Below are 21728 nucleotides of genomic sequence, written 5' to 3'. Positions count from 1 at the left end.
ATACTAAACAGCCAGGAGCTTCTGGGAAGCAGAAAGTAGATTCTGCTGGCCACTAGGGATAGTAAACAACCAGGAATAAGACTTGAAAATAACACTGGTTACCTTCTAAGATGGGATGTGGTTCTCAAGACAGATATTTCTAAAAAGTTTTGTGTTTAGGAATTGGAGATTAAGAAGCTGCTCCCATCCAGATTGATAGTAAACCAGGGACCTGATCATTTAGCAACCATATCTATTGGCCTTCTGGGTTCCCCAATGTGTTTATTTCCTACTGCTTCTGTAAAAAATTACAACAAACTTACTGGCTTAAAATCCAAAACGCTTTATAATCTTGCAGATCTAGAGGTTCAAAGTCTGATATGGGTTTCACTGGGCTAGAACTAAGGTCTTGATGGGGCTGCATTCCTTCTGGAGGCATTAAAGACAATCAATTTCCTTGCCTATTTTAGCTGCCGGAGGTCACCTACACTTCTGTGACCCCTTCAGCAATCTTCAGATCCAGCATCACAGCATCTTCACATCTCTGACTCTGATTTTCTCTTCTGAATTCTAAATGGATCTTGTAATTACATTAGGCCTAGACAAATATTCAGAATAATCTACTTTCAAAATCAACTGGTGAGCGAGCTTTACTTCGCCTGTAATTTAATTCCCTATTGCCATGTAGCAACATATTCACAGGTTCTTGGGATTAAGACCCAGACACCATGGAGAGGAGGAAGTACCCATCATTCTTTCTACCATACCCAGAGAGAAGCTTTCTCTCCAACCACAAGAAAATAGAGAGTAGGAAAAAGAAAAGAGATTCTATGAGAACGTGAGAGTAGGCTCCTAAAAATGTTAAGGGTATTGAAGGTGCCCTGTAAAGCAGCACCTATACATTTAGAGTGTGAGTTGCAGCCCGGTACAATTCAGCAGTGGAAAATCCAGAAGGAAGGAAGCAACACACCACATGAAGCTGCAAAGGGAAATTATATGGTCACAGAACATGAAATGAAAGACCTATTGTCTGAGAAAGAGAAATAAAAGGGTGTTATAGACTGAAGGTTTGTATCTCCCCAGTAGTCATGTATTGAAGCCCTAACCCTGTGTGGCTGTATTTAGAGATGGTACCTCTAAGGAAATAATTAAGGTTAAATGAGGTCATAAAGGTGGGGCCCTGATCCAATAGGATTAGTGTCCTTTTGAGAGGAGACAGCAGAGATCTTTCTCTCCATCCCCATGCAAACACACCAAGGAAGGGCCATGTGAGGACACAGAAGAAAGCTGGCCCTCTGCAAGTCAGGAAGAGATCCTTCACCAGAAACCAAAGGTGCCAGAACTTTATCTTGGACTTCTAGCCTCTGAAACTGTGAGCAAATAAGTATCTGGGGTTTTTTTTCACATCACCCAGTCTGTGATATTTTATGACAGCTTGAGTAGACTAATACAGAGGGAAAAGGAACAAAGATAGAGGTAAAGAACTATGAGTCCAAGCAAGAATACAGATCCATGTGGCTATCTTATAGATCTCAAAGTTTGGAAAATACATTCCCACAATTAAGCTACTAAGCCAAACCTTATGCCAGGTCAATAGTCAATTTATTCTTTTTAAAATACATGTTTAGAAATATCCCTTGGGAAACATTTTCTATAATAATATTAAGATTAATACCTTCTCATTCTTGTAATAAAACTCATTTTAAGAAAAAACCAAGTATTTTGGAATATTTATTGTGTTTATCCTTACAGGTTACTAATGTATAAAATATATAAATGTGGATAAATCAATATATTTAGATGCATTCACTTTACAGTTCATTGAAATGCATTTATTCAATAAGATCAAAAATTACTTCAATTTTCAAATTAAAAATTGAAGCCTCACTGAAAAATAAAAAATTCCATTTGTCTTCACAGGTCACTCTTTTTATATTCATGAGTCAATTATTTTCTTTGCTTGAATAAATTTGTTTTCAAAACTAAGTGTTTAATATGCATAACACCTTTCACAATATACGAGGTCAAAGAATCATAGAGCTTTAGAATCTGAAAATAACAAGATATTGTATTTTCCAAATCATTCTACTTATTACTAAAGAAATAAGCATTCATAAAACAGACAAAAATAGTCTTATAACCCTCTGGTTTTCCCCTTCCTTATAATTTTGTTTCAGGCTGGAAAGTATACAACCATGTCAAAAGCACACCAGGATAGCTTGGGTAGGGAATTAGAAAGGGTTTATGGGAAATAGGCTAACTGGAACCTTATTTGAACTTGAACAAATACCACCTTGCAGGTATCAATGAATTCAGTAAGCTGAGCCTGAACATGTCAGAACTACATAAAATATGCTGCATAAAAGTTAAGTCCATGAACACTGGCCATTTGTTGGTATTCCTTTTACACAGTGTCTAGCGACTTTTACCAAGAAGTTACAGCCATAGTGAACGGGATATGCTGTGTTCAAGGGAAACACTGATTAAAAAAGTAACATTGACTTCTAATAGTCTACTTAGATATTCAAACACATCTGAAACAATGAAATCATAAAACCTTTACATATTTCTATTTATATGTAAGGAAATGCATTATTATAGAATATCTTACTGCTGAGATATTCTGTTTATGGCTGACTTTAAGAAGAGATTCCAAAATGCTAGGTTGTGAGATAAATTTAGCAGTACTTTTCTTATCATTATCTTATTCCTTTTTGGGACTAAGAGCTTTGATTAAGAGTGACACATATTCCTTCAGAATGTTCAAGATTTGGACAGAGTAAGATTCAGAACAGTAATTGAGACTGATCATACATATTACTGCCAAAATTGCAGCCTTTTCACATACAACACTAAACACGGGAGAGGGGAAGAGGGGAGGAAGGGAAAGCTAACAATTGATTTTCTTACTCCCCTTGACAAACAAAAGGAAATCCCTAAATGCAGTTGTTCACCTATTCCTGAAAGTGTTACATTCATAGTGATTGAACTTTGTGGCCTCGTAGTTAGGTTTGACCACCAAGAAAAACTACACTAACCCTTTCTGAAATTTGCTTCTTTCTTTACCACCTAATTTGACAAGTCAAGTCAGTCTAACTAGTTAAACCATCTGTCAATATGGATGCCCCCCAATCTACACTATTAGAGCACTGCCCAACTTGTCTCTCATTCACTTCTCCTCTTGATTCTCATTACATTTTAATGAGGTAAAAGTAGAAAAATAATCATCCACACTTAATACAACCAGCTCATTCTTACCATTCAAAAGAAAAAGGCAATAGAGAAATTTTATAGTGAAAACACTAATGAATAATAGGAATCAACCCTAAGTTGAAAAAAAAGATGCAAAATTGAGACAGAGAAAAGCAGTTTTTATTAAGATCTTAATTTAAACTCAAGAGTAAATTTTAACTAAATATAAATTAGGGTTTTTTTTTTTTTAGTGTTCTAATGATATATGAATATTTAAGAATGTAAATAATAAAAATGAGTCATAACCATTAAAATAATATAGTTAGTGTCGTGGTCCAAATGCAGGTTGGAAATGAATTTCCAGACACAAGGCAGAATATAAAGAAGATAGAATTTATTAGAGGGAAGGGTCGTTGCCAGAAAAGCGGGCCGACTTCCTAGTAGTCTGGGAGAGTAGAGCCCGAACATGTGCTATTGATCAGTTTTTATAGGCAGAAAACAAAAGAATGGTCCTAGGTGAAATTTTCGTTTACTGACTGGTCAAGGCACATATACCTTCCTTCTATAGGGTGGGAGTGGGACAGGGCGTATGCCTTTCCTTATTTGGGACAGGTCCTGTTGCCCAGGTGGGCGTCTCCCAGGTGGGCTCAGGAATTTCTTAACCATCGCAACATGGTGGGGAGGGCTATTAAGAGTCCAGTAGGGGGTGTAAGGCTGAAACTTTTTCAGGCAGGGTCGTCCTTTGTCCTTGAAGCACCATTGTCCTTGGAGTACCACAGTTAGCAGTTCCCCAACCAGAAGTGATGAGATAAAATAAGAAAGAGAAATCATAGGCGCATATCAAGTAAAACTGTTTCTTGTATTACAGGAAATTTCAAAGGAAATGTACATAACTTGTAACTCCTGTAATATTAGCCTGAGAAAGTCATGAGGAAGGTTGTGTAAGACATCATGCCTGCTTCACTTATCACCAGCTTGATATCTAGATGTCAGGGTGGTCACACCACATCAACACTAACCCAATCTCCTGAGACAATAAAAAGAATATTAACATAAGCTATTCTCTTAGTCTTCTTCCATTTCAAACTTACTACAGCACCAACTGAGAACTTTGCATACAAAAGCCCAAAATTTTGGCTCTCATTTTCTATTTCAATAGGATGCCACCTCACTGTTGCTTTGTTTACTTAGAATATTTTTTAAAATCACTACCAAACATTATTTATAAAGACACATCAACTACAATAGCAGTCACAGAAGCTCTAACTTGTAAAGGACACAAAGTTTCACTCTACTGGATACAGAGAATATAAAGAAACATTTAAGATGCTAAGTCCTGAAGGACTGCATGAGAAGAACATGGCACAGCTGTGGAGGAAGACGTTTTTGGAGTTTGGGGAAGCTCAGGAAAAACTCCACAGGGGCTACAGGGTAGAGGATTGTGCAGTAGTTTAAAGAAAGATTAGAAGCTGGGTAAATTAAAGAATGAAATTCAAGAGTGAACCTCATGCAGCATGAAGGTGGTGTACAATGATTTAGAAATGTGCCCGGAAGAGAACAAAACCCAGCCTCCCCAGAGAAGAGAATAGAAAGAGAGAATTAGGTAAAAGGCAAAGTAGAGGGAGACAGATTTCACGTTCAGTATTTAGACGTTTGTTTTTAACCCACATTTCCAAACCTTAGTTCCAATATGAACAAGGAAATAATCTAAATTCCTTGGGTGGAGGAAACAATCTGAACAACAACTACAACAAGACCTAAGAGATAGGTAAAAGAATGGGTTCACTCTGGAAAATTTTATCACCTTCCTAGCTCATAGGTCAATAGCTGGGGAATGTTTCTAAGCATTGGGAGCAATTGCAGGATTTTAAGCATAATGACAATTTAAATGAGGTATTCAAATTCTTAAACATTCATATATGTTATTTCATTTAATCACTCAGGAAAGAGTGGTATAGGCAAAGCAGTGTTGTGGAAAATTCATCTGGGTAAAACTTACAAAATCTATTAGAAGAAGCAGGAGATACACTAGGAGTCTATCACTTAGAACAAAATAATAACAAAAAAAAAAAAAAATTAAGAAGACTGTGGAGGAAGAGACCTGGTACACTTCAGAGAAATGAAGAATTTTAAAGCTACCTTTGGAACCGGAGCACAAGTCAGCCAAATTGAGAATCGTAGTGGACTTAACATCGACTTTTTGAGGACAGGATTAGTATACACCTCCTGCTTAGCTTTCCATTGGTCCTGAAGATGAAAATACAAAGAAATTCCAAACCATTAGGTTCAGAAACAGGTACCTTGAGGTTTGAAGAAGAGGAGAAAGCAAATGCTACAAGCCAAACAAGGTATATAAACCAACGGTTTGCAAAGCTACTCTATTAGCATCACCTGAGAACTGATAGATCTTCAAGTCACTGGGCTCTCCCCCTCATCTACTAAATCACTTATTCCTGCTGTAGAGCCCCTGAGTCTGTAGTTTAACAAGCTGTCCCGGTGATTCTGATGTATGCTCAAGTTTAAGAGCCACTGGTATAGCTAGTGTTATACAAGCAAGGGAAATCATTGATTTCAGTTCAAGATCTGAGAGAGTAGCTTCTTGAGAAAAGAGACCCAGTCAAAGATTCTAATTGGATCATTCCAGAGGGTAAATAGATACTTCAGTTTGCCCATGCCCAAACAATGCAATCTTCTTAGAAATGACCCTCCTGAAAAGGCATAGGAAGAGAAATTTAATACAAAATTCAGTGTCAACAGTATTTTATAACACCAAATCAATTTGATTTTTTATTTCCCTCTCTTTGGAATTACCCACTGCCAGCTCCACCTCCTAAACACACAATCTGCTATATTAAAAGAAAGAACATTTATGCCCAGGGAAAGGAAGGTATTTGATAAAGTTTTGTTCTATCATAACATGTAGCAATACTTTACTGCAGATTCATACTGAACTGAAGAATATACTCTATAATATTTCATTTAATAATATCTTTTATTAGAACCAAAAAACCCCAAAGATAGCAAAATGAAAGAAATCATAAAGATCAGATCAGAAATAAATGAAAAAGAAATGAAGGAAACAATAGCAAAGATCAATAAAACTAAAAGCTGGTTCTTTGAGAAGATAAACAAAATTGATAAACCATTAGTGAGACTCATCAAGAAAAAAAGGGAGAAGACTCAAATCAATAGAATTTGAAATGAAAAATAAGTAACAAGCAACACTGCAGAAATACAAAGGATCATGAGAGATTACTCCAAGCAACTATATGCCAAAAAAATGGACAACCTGGAAGAAATGAACAAATTCTTAGAAAACCACAACCTTCTTAGACTGAACCAGGGAGAAACAGAAAATATAAACAGACCAATCACAAGCACTGAAGTTGAAACTGTGATTAAAAATCTTCCAACAAACTAAAGCCCAGGACCAGATGGCTTCACAGGCGATGAAGCAACTGACAAAGGATTAATCTCCAAAATATACAAGCAGCTCATGCACTGCAATATCAAATGAACAAGCAACCCAATCCAAAAATGGGCAGAAGACCTAAATAGACATTTCTCCAAAGAAGATATACAGATTGCCAACAAACCCATGTTAGGATGCTCAACAAAACTAATCATTAGAGAAATGCAAATCAAAACGACAATGAGGTATCACCTCACACCCGTCAGAATGGCCATCATCAAAAAATCTACAAACAATAAATGGCTGGAGAGGGTGTGGAGAAAAGGGAACCCTTTTGCACTGTTGGTGGGAATGTAAATTGATACAGCCACTATGGAGAACAGTATGGAGGTTCCTTAATAAACTAAAAATAGAACTACCATACGACCCAGCAATATCACTCCTGGGCACATACCCTGAGAAAGCCATAATTCAAAAAGAGTCATGTACCACAATGTTCATTGCTGCATTATTTACAGTCGCCAGGACATGGAAGCAACCTAAGTGTCCACTGACATATGAATGGATCAAGGAGATGTGGCACATATATACAATGGAATAATACTCAGCCATAAAAAGAAATGAAATTGAGTTATTTGTAGTGAGGTGGATGGACCTAGAGTCTGTTATACAGAGTGAAGTCAGTCAGAAAGAGAAAAACAAATACCGTATGCTAACACATGTATATGGAATCTTTAAAAAAAAAGGTTTTGAAGAACCTAGGGGAAGGTCTGGAATAAAGACACAGATGTAGAGAATGGACTTGAGGACACGGGGAGGGGGAAGGGTAAGCTGGGACGAAGTGAGAGAGTGGCATGGACATATATACACTACCAAATGTAAAACATATAGCTAGTGGGAAGCAGCCACACAGCACAGGGAGATCAGCTTGGTGCTCTGTGACTTAGAGGGGTAGGATAGGGAGAGTGGGAGGGAGATGCAAGAGGGAGGAGATATGGGGATATATGTATATGTATAGCTGATTCACTTTGTTTTAAAGCAGAAACTAACATACCATTGTAAAGCAATTATACTCCAATAAAGAGGTTAAAAAATATATCTTTTATTATTATTATATTCAGAATTGCTCCTCTCCTAATTTTTCAGCACAGTCCTAGCCAACTGTTTCTAAACTACTTTGACTAATGCTATAAAAAATAAAAATAAAAATCCATCTCATAGTACCTATGAACCTTACTATGAGATGGATCAATATTATATACTTGAGTAAAGATATGATTTTATTTTAAACTGTAGATTTTTCTAATTTCCCCACAGAACATCAGACTTCTCAAAAGAAAAAATAATAAGAGAAAAACTAAAATCATTAAAGTTTTGATCTCTTACTCATTTCACTCAGTTTCAAAGTCAGGCTATTTATAAAAGTTCTAGACATGCCACATTATGTTTTATTTCTGCGCTATTACTTTACTTTTATATAGAATTTGGGAATCATATCAAAGGAAATATTTTAAACCATTCCAGACTCTAGGTTAGTGTGATGCAGCTTTTATTTATTTATGAAATTTCCCAACCTGTAACTATCCAAGTTTTGTTAAAGTTGGTGATCTGATAAAGAAGGGCCAGTTATCAAACATACCCAAATTGTGAAGGTTTTTATGAAACGATTCATCCTTCTGCTCTGATCTAGTTGTTTGGTTTATGGGGATCCCCATAAAATTAGTCAAAGAAAACTTGTGCTTCCAAATAGTATATTTGCAAGCTCTTTTGCCAGGAGCAGAGGTGCTCAGAAACCCCTTCATGAGAATCATCCTTTCATTGGCAAGGAAATTCCTCCTGTTGTCAATTCAAAGTCATTTATGCTGTATCTTGAGATTAGATCTTTCACCTTCTACAAAAAAGATGGAAAACATCTAACTATTACTATTACAGTTGTTTCCTCAAGTAGCCATCAAAACTTAAGGAGAGGAGGCTTCAAAATATTTAGATGTCACTAAAATGATATTTGTGCTTTCGTAATGTAACAGGGTTATTGAAATGGTTTTTATATATAGAACATTATCACATTTATTCAATTTTATTATAAGTTTTTTACACACATAATCAATGGAAAGGAGAAATGAGATTTCAGAACTTCATATTTCCATAGTACACAGCCATATTGAGTCGCTGAACCTTTATTATACAAGTGATGTAGACGCCAAAGGAACAGCCATATTTTCATTTAAAATCATGCCAAAGTTAAAATTGTTACACCAATAATGTTCTCTCACACTCATACTCACCAAATTTATCTTTTCCCTCATTCTAATTTTGGAGGGAAAGTTAGAAGCCTTAAAAAAGCATTGTTTCCAACATTTAAAATTTAATATCTTCTTATCCTCCTTCTCTTCAAACAAAAGAAGAGGAGAGCTCAAATAACTGAATTTTCCAAATTAGAAACACACACACACACATGCAGACATACACATATAGAAGCCAGGACATATAGCACTTCATACAATTCAGGTAATCAAGAATGCTAGGCAATATTCAATGGCATGGTGTTAAGTAATAGATGAGTAATAGAGAATCTCTGAATCTGGATAGCAAGACTCAGTATTACCAAAAAGTTAATTCTCCCCATTATACTTTATATATTTTATAAATCCACCTAATTATAATTAAAATCCATAGGAGATTTTCTTATAAAACTTAATAAGATGGTGTTGATACACAGCTGTACTAGATAATGTGGGACTATACTCCAGATACAGGGAAAAGAAAACAACCCTATTTAAAACTGGGAAAATTAAACAGAGAGGTAATTTGCAGAAAAAGAAATATATAGAAGATCCTTAGACTTGCCAGTGATCAGAGAATTGCAAATTAAAATAGTAATGGGATATCATTTTTCCACGCAATTCATCCAAAAAATAAAATAAAATACCCAATACCCAATGCTGGTAGAGGTATAGTGAAATAGGCATCAACAGGTAACGTTTCACAGTACCTATCAAAATCTAAAATAATTACATGTTTTGAAATAACAAATTCTTACTCAGAATCTATCCTTCAGAAATATTTAAACAGAAAGAAAAAATATAAAAGTAGATTCAACACAACATTTTTACAGGAAAGCATCAGAACAGTAAAGTTCCATGTCTGACAATGGATGACAAAGGGATGGCAATGTGCCCATGATATATAGGTTGTTTGTATTGTTATATTTTCAAAAAGAAACATTATGTGCATATACATAAAGATATGCATGCTATTAAAAAATTTATAAATGTATAGGGAACAATCTGAAAGGATGTTAACAATAACATAAGCATAATAATAAAAACAGCTAAGATCGAGTAATCACTATATTTCAGGTACTGTGTTATGTATTTTTTTTATAGATTATCTCAATTAATCCTCCTATCAACCTTGTGACTATGTGGGACTATTTAATAAATATGGAACCTGAATAAACATCCAAGTTTCCACAATATTACACTGTGGAGTGGAAATAGGGATGAGGGTGAGTACCCAAGTAAGGTAGATTTATTTATACTTTTTACTATTATATTGTTGGAATTTTAAAGAAAGCATGCATATGTTAGTTTACTAATTAAAAATAAAAAACCAAACTAGTTCTACTACAACACAGAACATGTTAAATACTACAAGCCATAATGTGGTAATAGGTTTCAAAGAAGAGAGAGAAGAATTCTGACTGAATAATAAAAATCATTTATGAAGGAAGTAACATTTGAAATAGGCCATGAGGGATGGGTAGGGTTTCAAAAGGTAGAGAGTACTTCAACAGACCCTCAAAAGGAATGACAAAAGGGCAAAAAAGTAAGTACAAGATGAATACAGGGAACAGCAAAGAACTGCTTAAGGGGATCTGAAGAAGTATTTAACAGAATAGCAAGAGAGAGAAGAATAGAGCTATAGGAGGGCTTAAATGGTTCTGATATGTCCAAGAAATGACAAGGTAGAGTAGGAGATAAGGCTGAAGAGGCAAGAGGGCTTAAAGCATTTTGATTTACTTAAAAACTGACTAGAAAGTCAGCCCTTTGGATTAAACTAAAATACAGATTCTTCAAAGAGGTGATTCCCAACCTATAGGCCACAGATCTTTGGAACTGGGCAAGGTTTTTGCAAGAGGTTCACAAATCCACAAACTCAATAACTTAAAAAAAAATATCTACAGTCTAATTATCTTGAATTTTCAAAGTGGGCCTGCTTTCAGGCTGGATGTCACAATAGAAAAGGCGATGTGGTCAGTTTCTTATTTTTTTCCATCTGAGGCTCTCATTTCTGCGTTCCCACTCCATAGGCTGTATCTAGGTCTTCAGGATTGAAACAGGGGAAGAAAAACAGGCAAAGGGAAAAAAAAACCTCCCTTGACTGGCGCAGATACAATTTGGTGTTGGTTTCCCTTAGGCTTGCCAATGCAAAAAAAAAAAAATTCTTTCTACCGGAGCTTACTTATGGGTTCTTCAAAGCACTTCCATTGCTGGGGACTCTCACTAGCAGTTGCCTTCGCCGAGGCTCTTCATCCTGTGGGTGAATGCCCTTTGTTCAAGATTTTATAAAAAAGATTTTATTTGGGGGTCACCTCATTCCTCTTGAACAAAAGCTTACATTTTTCCTGGAAAATGGATCATCCTTGGCCTGGAATAACTCTGGGCATACAAAGTGTTCCCAAAGCTACTATGTCTCATTGTTCTATTATGAGAGCCGCTCCCCAGCCACAGTCTCTTATCTCTGGGCCTTCTCAGGTGCAGATATGAAACTATATTCATTCAGCCAACTGGAGACACAGGTGAAATTCTTCAATTTGTCTCTCTGAAGCCCCTCTAGGGCTTACATAAGGAGGAAACAGCCTCTTCAAGGTGGAAGAAGGGGTCAACAGCATTCTAGCAACTCTTTCCATAGAGACCATGTGACTCAAAAAACCTAAAGTATTTACAATCTTTACAGAAAAATTTTGCCAATCCTCATCATACAGCATCAACTTTTTGTGTCTGGCTTCTGCCCCTAAGCTTGTTTTAAAGATTCATCTGTGTTGTTACATATCTTTATGATGTTTCAATTATTCACCCCTTATTATTGCTGAGTAGTATTCCACTGTATGAATATAACAATTTGTTTATCAACTCCTTTATGGATTAAAATTTGTATTTTTTTAAGTTTTGGCTACTAAAAATAATAGGTAGAATATAACATATATATTAAAAATAATATAGAGTGCTATAATATAAATAGAATGGTATTTTTTAAAGGCTATATTGGTTTAATTCTACCAAAGCCCAATTTATCAGTTTTTAATGTTTAGTGCTTTATGTGACCAAAGGAATCTGCCTACTCCAAGGTTATAAAGAATCTCTACTATTTTTTTTAGAACTATATTTATTTTGCTTTTTCATTTATTTCTATAGCCCATAGCGAATGTATTCTGTGTAAAGCACTAAGTCAAGGTTTTGTTTCTGTTTTTTTTTTAATTCAGCTATTCAGTTGTCTCAGCATCACTTGTTGAAAATTATCGTTTCTTACAAAGACCTACCTTGGTAACTTTGTTGAAAATCAGTTAATATACCATGTGTGGGTCTAATTCTGGAATTGCTCTTCTATTCCATCAACTTATAGGTCAAGCAGAAATACTACTCCATTTTTTTTTTCTTTGTAAAGATTGTTTTAGCTATTCTAGGTCCTTGGCACTTTCATGTAAATTTAAAACTATCATTCAAATTTTTACCAAAAGGACAAAAAGGATCTGCTAGAATTTTGATTGTTATTCCCGTGACTCTTCAGATGAATTGAGGGAGAATGGACATCTTGATAATGCTGAGGTTTCCAATCTATGAATTTGGTATATCTCTTCCTTTGTTTGTGTTTTCTTTCACTTCTCTCAGCAATGATTAGTAGTTTTCAGTTCACAGGTCTTGAATATCTTTTGTTTAATCTTACACATTTTATGTCTTTTTATTTTATTGGAAATGCTTCTATATTTTTATTTGATTTTCTATTTCTTAGTTGCAGTATTTAAAAATACTATTATTTTCATATTGGCCTTCTACCCTGTGGGTTTGCTAATTTGACCTAATTCCAATAGTATTTTAGAAATGTCTTGTGATGTTCTACATAACTGTCTATTTATATAGAGAGTTTTAATTCTTGCATTCCAATCTTTTTTTTTTTAACATCTTTATTGGAGTATAATTGCTTTACAATGGTGTGTTAGTTTCTGCTTTATAACAAAGTGAATCAGTTATACATATGCATATGTCCCCATATCTCTTCCCTCTTGCATCTGCCTCCCTCCCACTCTCCCTATCCCACCCCTCTAGGTGGTCACAAAGCACCGAGCTGATCTCCCTGTGCTATGTGGCTGCTTCCCACTAGCTATCTATTTTACATTTGGTAGTGTATATATGTCAATGCCACTCTCTAACTTTGTCCCAGCTTACCCTTCCCCCTCCCCATATCCTCAAGTCCATTCTCTAGTAGGTCTGCATCTTTATTCCCATCTTGCCCCTAGGTTCTTCTGACCATTTTCTTCTTCTTTTTTTTTTTTAGATTCCATATATATGTGTTAGCATATGGTATTTGTTTTTCTCTTTCTGTCTTACTTCACTCTGTATGACAGTCTCTAATTATGTCTCTTTTTTCACATACATTCCTGGAGTGACTAGGACAATTTATTATGTCATTATTTGTCTCCCAAGTTATCCATTGTGCATTTTATGAAATATTGAAAACACAGGTCACTCTTTTCCAGATTCATGTTTCTTCCCTAGCTAACAATAGAAGAAATGATATATATTTTTGGCTTTGGGTTTGGGCAGCCCCTCACTTCCAGTATCAATTTCCCTATGAGTCAAGTGTGCTGTAATTACAAACAACTTCAACATCTCAATGACTTAATATTTCTCTTGTTCATGTTATATAAGAGCTGCTGGTTGTCTGAAGCTCTATTTAGCTGTAGTTCCACTCCATGTATTCTTTATTCTGATCCAGGTTGAAGGAGTAGTCCCATTTTGGCAAATACCCATTGTAGTGCCTTGTACTATCCATCTGTTAAGCTGAGAACTGTTTTCCAGAATCTACTTCCCTCTAAAGCTCCATACTAGAGTTGGCCAGAAGAAGATTTTGCTTTATATCTGCAAAGCAGAAGTGAAACTGTGGCCATTACTCTCTGAAGAACGTCAAAGTAAGATACCATGATGGATAGATAAGGGAGTCAAAACTTTATGTACTCAATACAGATAGACTAGTTATGGATAAACTGGGTGTACTCTAATTTACTCTTGCTCTGTTTTGCTCTGCATTTAAGTATCCTTTCTGAATGTCATCTTGTTGCACAATAGTGGTGTCAAACTCACCAGTAAACGTTTGGTTGTAGATGCACATGGCAAAAGACCTCCCCACAAACTTCCCCTTCTATGGCCAGATGTACTTAACTTCTGAGCTTCATTAATGACTTCTCTGATACTCAAAATCTATGTCTATATCTTCGATTCTTCATCTCTTTCCACTATGTAAGTTCTAATTCTTAAAATAAATTCCTCATTTTATAAAACTCATAGTAACTGTTCCCCTTTTAAATCCTGACTGATAACACCCATTCTCTAACAGACAGGACATTTAAAGTAATCGTTTGGATGTGGCATAGATCATCACTCTTCACATACCATTGGCATTGGCCAAAACATATTACATGACCAAGCTGAACATCACTGATATGCAGAAGAATCCTTGCATGTGGGTATGAGGGTGTGAATACTTGTCAAAATAATATAATCTACCATCCTTAAGTGTCCCTGAAGCAATCACTAGGTTATATGTTTGGATTAACTATTGAGAACCCTCAGAAAGGTTTGAGGATGGACACAATCTTACTCAAGTTACATGACTGACTAGATGGGAAGGATATTTTCCAGAGTGAATTCAAGATATGGCTACAAGAAAACAAGGAAAATCTATAAGAAGCAGTGACTCACAGGTGTTCACCATGATTAATTGGTAACAAATAAAATAGTTGTTCATTTCATAGTAAAGTTTCAACTGTCCTTAAATAATCTTTCCACATTCCTTTTTAAAAATCCAGAATCAAAGAGCTCCTTGGAGTGATGTCAGCAACAGAGCTGAACAAAACACCCTCTTGTATCCCTTCCCCAACAATAATTTGGCATTCATCCACAGATAAAAGTACCTTTGTGGGAGCTACAGGATTCAACACAATATGCCACAGGACCCAGAAGGAGCCTTGCCCATCCATGCACTGGATAACAGGCACATAGACCTCAGTCCCAGCTGTGGACCCTGCAGTGTCTTATGAACTGGCTCCAGCCCCTCTTCGCCACAGTCCAGGAGCCTTTGGAGAACACTGTCTTAGACAATCACTCACAGGCAAAGAGCTTTTGTGGAAGTATAGCTTTCCAGTGTAGAAGTTTCAGAAAACCATTGGAGAAAAAAAATAGAAGTTTGGACACATTAGAGAGAGTAAGAGGAACAGTTTGACTTTATCTGCATTATCCTCTCCCCCGACATGGCACTGCTCAGTGCCAAGAGAGATCATCTCAGCCTGTGATTTCTCCTGCAAGGAAAAGTAAAAGTGTGTGAGTGAGTACCTGGCTTCCCCAGCTGTACAGGATCTTGCCAAAGAGGCCCATTTCTCTCTCACCCCATCCATGAGTCCGGGAAGTGAGAAGAGACTGAGAAAGCAGCAGATAGGACCTTCAGAAGGTGTTAAAGGGACATGGATCCTACAAACTACATTGCAGACTCTATTAATAAGCTTGCCCATGAGACACTGGGGATGCCTGGTGCATAGATCCCCCAACCAGGCAATGGGCACCCCCAGTGCTCTACACATTTTACTCATATATACCGCCATCCTGTAGCCAGCTCCTTATGCATGCTCCCAACAGCAATGACAGCAAGGTTTGACAGACACCTAGTGAGCATTTGCAGAAGTCCTGCCAGAATCTGTGGGCCAGGGAGGAAACAACAAGCTTGAGCTTTACCTCTGCCCTTGGGAAAGTAAAAGGGAGGCTGTCAGCACCCCGGCTGGTGCTTTGCAGAATTGAGAAAAGGTATACAGGCTTAAGCATTCTGTCACAAGAGTGAGAAAGAAACATCAAGCAGGCATATCCATAGGAGGTCTGAGAAAGCCTCAGAATTTCTAGCAGCTGATAGAAGGTATTTCTTTCCCAAAGAGAGTTAATAGAGACTAGAAGAGATAATCACTACTTCAAATGTGAAGACAGCAATACAAGACTTCAAGAAAAGTGAAAAATCAGGGAAAGAACACACCACCAAAAGATCACAATAATCTTCCAATAATTGACCACAAAGACATGGAGATGTGCAGTTTACCCAATAAAGAATTCAAAATATCTGCTTTAAGGAAAGTCAATGAGCTACAAGAAAACACAAAGAGACAATTCAATAAAATAATGAAAATTATACATAAAAAAATGAAAAGTTTAATTAAGAGATAGAAATCATGAAAAAGAACCAAACACAAATTCTGGAGCTGAAGAATACAATGAATGAAGTAGGAAAAAAATGTAATAGAGAGCATCAGCAGAAGAATCAAACAGAAGAAAGAATCTGTGAATTAGAGTTCAGGATCTTTGAAGTTGTCTAATCAGATGAGAACAAAGATAAAAGAATAAAAAAGAGTGAAGAAACACTACATGGTCTATAGGATACCATCAAAAGTAATAATCTTCTAATTATTGTAGTCCTAGGAAGGAGAAGAGAGGGAGAAGGGGGAAGAAAACTTATTTAAAAAAAATAATGGCTGAGAACTTTCCAAATTGGGGAGAGATTTGGTATCCACAATTCATGAAGCTCATAGGTCACCAAACAAACTCAATTTAAAGAGATCTTCTCCAAGACATGTTACTATAAATCAAAGACAAAGAAAGTATCTTAAAAGCAACAAAAGTAGCTTGTACCTAACAAGGGCACTCCCATATAACTATAAGCATATTTCTCAACAGAAACCTTACAGTCCAGGAGAGAGTGGGTTGCTAAATTTAATGTGCTGAAAGAAAGAAAAAAAAAAAACTACCAACCAGAATACCAGCAAAGTTTTTCTTTGGAAACGAAGGAGAGATAAAGACTTCCCAGATAAATAAAAGCTGGTGGAGTTCATCACCACTAGACCTGCTTTATAGGAAATACTGAAAGGAATTCTTCAAGCTGAAAATAAAGGACACCAATCAGTAACATAAAATATATGAAAATATTTTTTAAAAAGAAAAAAACTCCTGTTGGAATGCTGGCAGCAAAGTGAGAGGTAAGGTTAGTAATGAGGGGCCAACTCCAAGGTTTAGGGTGATGGAACAGCACTGAGCTGCCAGTCTGTGGTCCAGTTCCTTTTCCTTATTCAGCAGATGATTACTGAGCTCCTCCTCTCTGGAACCTGTGCGAGGATTGTATCAGAAGTAAAGGGGTGAATGAGAGGCTGTCTCTTACTTACATAACTGACAACATAGGGTCCTACCCTTCCAGTTCATATCCTAGTACTAGTCTACTATCCCTCAAGTACTCTCTAAGCTTTAACCATACAAATGGTTCAGCATGTAACACTGATTTCGGCATGACCTGGGCAGTGCTGGTTTTGCAATTTAGTAGTTGTATTACTTTGGACAACCTGTTTAAACTCACTGAATTTCCATTTCCTCATCTGAAAAGTAGGGTTTATAACACTCACTTCTTCAGAAGATTATCATGAGAGTTAGAGATGGTTTACATCAAGAACTTAGAACAGAGTCAGATATATACTAAGTGGTCAATACTCAGTACACTTATTAATATGTTCATTGTAATCAGGCTTTTGAGTTATTAACAATAACAAATACCATTATTTGGAATATTATTCAGCCATGAGAAAGGAGGATATCCTGCCATTTGCAACAACATGGATGGACCTTGAGCACATTATTTTAAGCAAGTACAGTATGATATAACTTATATGTGAAATCTAAAAGAGCCAAACCTGTAAAAAACAGAGAGGAAATGGTGGTTACCATGGGGGGATAAGATTGATGGTGTTTAAGGACACAACTTTGTAATGAGGAGTAACTAAGCCATAGAGCTCTAATGAGCAGCATAATGAATATAGACAATAATATTATGGTATAATTATGTAATGTGATAAATATTGCTACACTGGCAATTATATTACAATATATAAATGTATCAAAGTAACACACTGTACACCTTAAACTTACACAATGTTACATATTAAATTTATTGAATAAGAAATTAACAAAAAACCATTAAAATATATGGCAAACCAGTAAAGGTAAATATATAGTCAAATTCAGAATACTCTAATAATGTAATATAGTGGTATATTAAACACATATACTCCAGCATAAAAGCTCAAGGACAAAAGTATTAAAAATAACTATAGCTACAATAATTTGTTAATAAATACACAATATAAAGAAGAAGAAAACTGAGACATCAAAAATATATGTGGTAGGAATAAAAGGATAAACATTTGCATGTAATCAAAGTTAAGTTGTTATCAGCATAAAAAGACTGTTATAACTATAAAATGTTTTATGTAAGCCTCATGGTAACCACAAAGCAAAAACCTACAGTAAATACACAAATGATAAAGAGAAGGAAATCAAGTTTATCACTACAGAAAATCAGCAATTCACAAAGGAAAGCAGCAAGAGAGGAATGATGGAACAAATGAACTACAAAATAGCAAGAAAACATTGAGATGACATTAGTAAGTCCTTACTTAACAAAATTACTCTAAATGTATATGGATTAAATTCTCCAATCAAAAGGCAAAGAGTGGCTAGATAAAGATTTTCGACAGACCCAACTATGGGCTGCCTACAAGACACTCACTTTAACTTTAAAAATGCACATAGGCTGAAAGTTTAGGGAAGTAAAAAGACATGCTATGCAAGCGGAAACAAAGACAGTGAGGGTGCCTATACTTATAGCAGACAAAATACACTTTAAGCCAAAAACTGTAACAAGAATCAAAGAAGGTCATTACATAATAATAAAGGCATCAATTCATAAAGAGAATATAACAAATGTAAATATATATGCAGCAAACATCAGAGTACCTACAAATATTAAGCAAACACTAACAGATGTGATGGGAGAAATAGACAATACAACAGTATTAGGGGACTTTAATACCCCACTTTCAACAATGGATACATCATACAGACAAAAAACTTAATAAGGAAATGTTGGACTACAACTACACTTTAGACCAAATAAACCTAATAGACATATATAGAACATTCCAACCTATAGCAGTAGAATACACATTCTTCTCAAGTGCACACTAAACATTCTCCAGGATAGATCATGTGATAGGTCACAAAACAAGTCTTAGTAAATTTAAGAAGACTAGAATCATACCAAGTATCTTTTCTGACCACAATCGTATGAAACTAGAAATCTATAACAGGAGAAAACTGGAAAATTCACAAATATGTGGAAATCAAACATACACTTCTGAACAACCAGTGGGTCAAAGAAGAATAAAAAAGAAAAAATTTTAATATCTGGGAAAAAATGAAAATGAAAACATAACATACCAAAACTTGTGGGTTGTAGCAACAGCAGTTCTAAGAAGATAGTTTACAGGGGAAAATGTCTACATTAAGACCAAAAAAAGATTTTAAATAAACAATCTAACTTTACCTCGAGGAACTAGAAAATGAAGAACAAACTAAGTCCAAAGTCAGTAGAAGGAAGGAAACTGCAAATATCAGAGCAGAAATAAATGAAATCGAGAATAAAAAAACAATAGAAGATTAATTACACTAAAAGCTAATTTTTTAAAGATAAACGGATTTGACAAACCTTTAGCTAGATACCTTTACTGAGAAAAAAAGAAAGAAGACTCAAATAAATGAAATCAGAAATGAAAGAAAAGGCATTATGACATACCAAAGAAATACAAAGAATCATAAGAGACAACAGTGAACAATTAAAGCCAACAAATTGGATAACCTAGAAGAAATGGATAAATTTCTAGAAACATACAACCTACCAAGACTTAACCATGAAGAAATAGAAAATCTGAAGAGACCATTAACAAGTAAGAAGGTTGATCTGTAATCAAAAATCTCCCAACAAAGAAAAGCCCAGGACCAGAAAGTTACCTTGGTGAATTCTACCAAACATTTAAAAAATACTGCCAATCCTTCTCCAACTCTTCCAAAAAATAGAAGAGGAGGGAATACTTCTAAACTCATTTTATGAGCCCAGCATTACCTTGATACCAAAGACAGATAGGACACTATAAGAAAAGAACTATGGGCCAAAGTCCCTAATGAATATAGATGTAAAATTTTTCAACAAAATAGTAGCAAAAAAAAAAAAATTTGACAGCACATTAAAAGGGTTACAGACCATGATCAAGCAGGATTTATCCCTGGTATATAAGGATGTTTCAACATACATAAATCAATAAATGTGATGCACCACATTAATAGAATGAAAGATTAAAATCATATGATCATCTCAAAAGATGCAGAAAAAGTACATCCTTTGTTGACTAAGAACTCTCAGCAAATTTGGTACCTCAACATTATAAAAGCCATACATGGCAAGTCCACGGTGAAAGGTTTAAAGTTTATCCTATAAGATTAGGAACAAGATAAGAGTACTCATTTTCACCTCTACCGTTCATCATAATACTGGAAGTCCTAGCCAGAGCAACTAGGCAAGAAAAAGATATAAAATGCATCTAAATTAGAAATGAAGAAGTGAAATTATATGTCTGCATATGATATGACATTATATATAGAAAATCTTAAAGACTCCATGAAAAAAACTGTTAGAATTAATGAAAAATTCAGTAAAGTTGCAGGATACAAAATCAACATACAGAAATCAAATTCATTTCTATACAATAACAACAAAATATATGAAAAAAATAAAGAAAATAATCCCATTCACAATAGCATTAAGAACAATAAATTACTTAGAAATAAATTTAACCAAGAAGGTGAAAGCTTTGTACACTTAAAACTACAATACAAGGTGTTGATGAAAGAAACTGAAAAAGATACAAATAAATGAAAAGATATCCCATGTTAATATATCAGAAAAATTAATATTGCTAAAATACCTACAATACACAAAGTCATCTATAGATTCAATGCAATCCCTATCAAAATCCCAATGGTGTTTTTCCACAGAAATAGAAAAAACAATCCTAAACTTTATATAGAACCACGAAAGACCCCAAATAGCCAAAGCGATCCTGAGAAAGAAAAAAGCTGGAGGCATCACAATTCCTAATTTCAAACTACACTACACATAAAAACAGTATGATACTAGCATAAAAATAAAAACATAAACCAACGGAACAGGATCAACAGCCCAGAAGTAAGTTCTCCCATATACAGTCAACTTACTTTGACAAGGGAGCCAAGAATTCTCAATGGGGAAGGCATATCTCTTCAATAAATTCTGTTGGGAAAATTGGATTAGTCTCCAAAATTTACAAACAGCGCATGCAGCTCAATAGCCAAAAAACAAACAACCCAATCAAAAAATGGGCAGAAGACCCAAATAGACATTTCTCCAAAGAAGACATACAGATGGCCAAGAGGCACATGAAAAGATGCTCAACATCACTAATTATTAGAGAAATGAAAATCAAAACTACAATAAGATATCACCTCACACCAGTCAGAATGGCCATCATCAAAAAATATATAAACAATAGGGAATTCCCTGGCAGTCCAGTGGTTAGGACTCCACACTTCCACTGCAGGGGGCATGGATTTGATCCCGGGTAGGGGAATGAAGATCCTGCAAGACACACGGTGCAGCCAAAAAAAAAAAAAAAAAAATCTATAAACAAATGCTGGAGAGGTTGTGGAGGAAAGAGAACCCTCCTACACTCTTGGTGGGAATGTAAATTGGTACAGCCACTATGGAGAACAGTATGGAGTTTCCTTAAAGAACTAAAAATAGAGCTACCATATAATCCAGCAATCTCACTCCTGGGCATTTATCCAGAGAAAAACATGTTTGAAAATATACATGCACCCCAATGTTCACTGCAGCACTGTTTACAACAGCCAACACATGGAAGCAACCTAAATGTCCACTGACAGATGAATGGATAAAGAAGATGTGGTACATATAT

At 35.5% G+C, this 21728-nt stretch overlaps 1 protein-coding gene across 5 annotated transcripts in view; it reads right to left on the bottom strand.

Moving 5' to 3' along the window:
* Nucleotides 1-21728, bottom strand: part of TMTC2 (transmembrane O-mannosyltransferase targeting cadherins 2) — a 1049079-nt gene that overhangs the window by 255392 nt on the left and 771959 nt on the right. Inside the window, exon 13 of one of the 5 annotated variants that reach the window (XM_059936617.1) lies at nt 5311-5418. The exons of the other annotated variants lie outside the window; for them this stretch is intronic. Coding sequence (XP_059792600.1) covers nt 5311-5418 — 108 coding nt within the window. The remainder of the gene's footprint in view (nt 1-5310; nt 5419-21728) is intronic. 5 annotated transcript variants of the gene reach the window in all.

The sequence above is a fragment of the Balaenoptera ricei genome, chromosome 10, assembly GCF_028023285.1.
Source record: "Balaenoptera ricei isolate mBalRic1 chromosome 10, mBalRic1.hap2, whole genome shotgun sequence".
Taxonomy (NCBI): domain Eukaryota; kingdom Metazoa; phylum Chordata; class Mammalia; order Artiodactyla; family Balaenopteridae; genus Balaenoptera; species Balaenoptera ricei.
The sequence above is the reverse complement of the archived record's forward strand: the minus strand, read 5'-3'. Positions and strand labels throughout refer to the sequence as shown.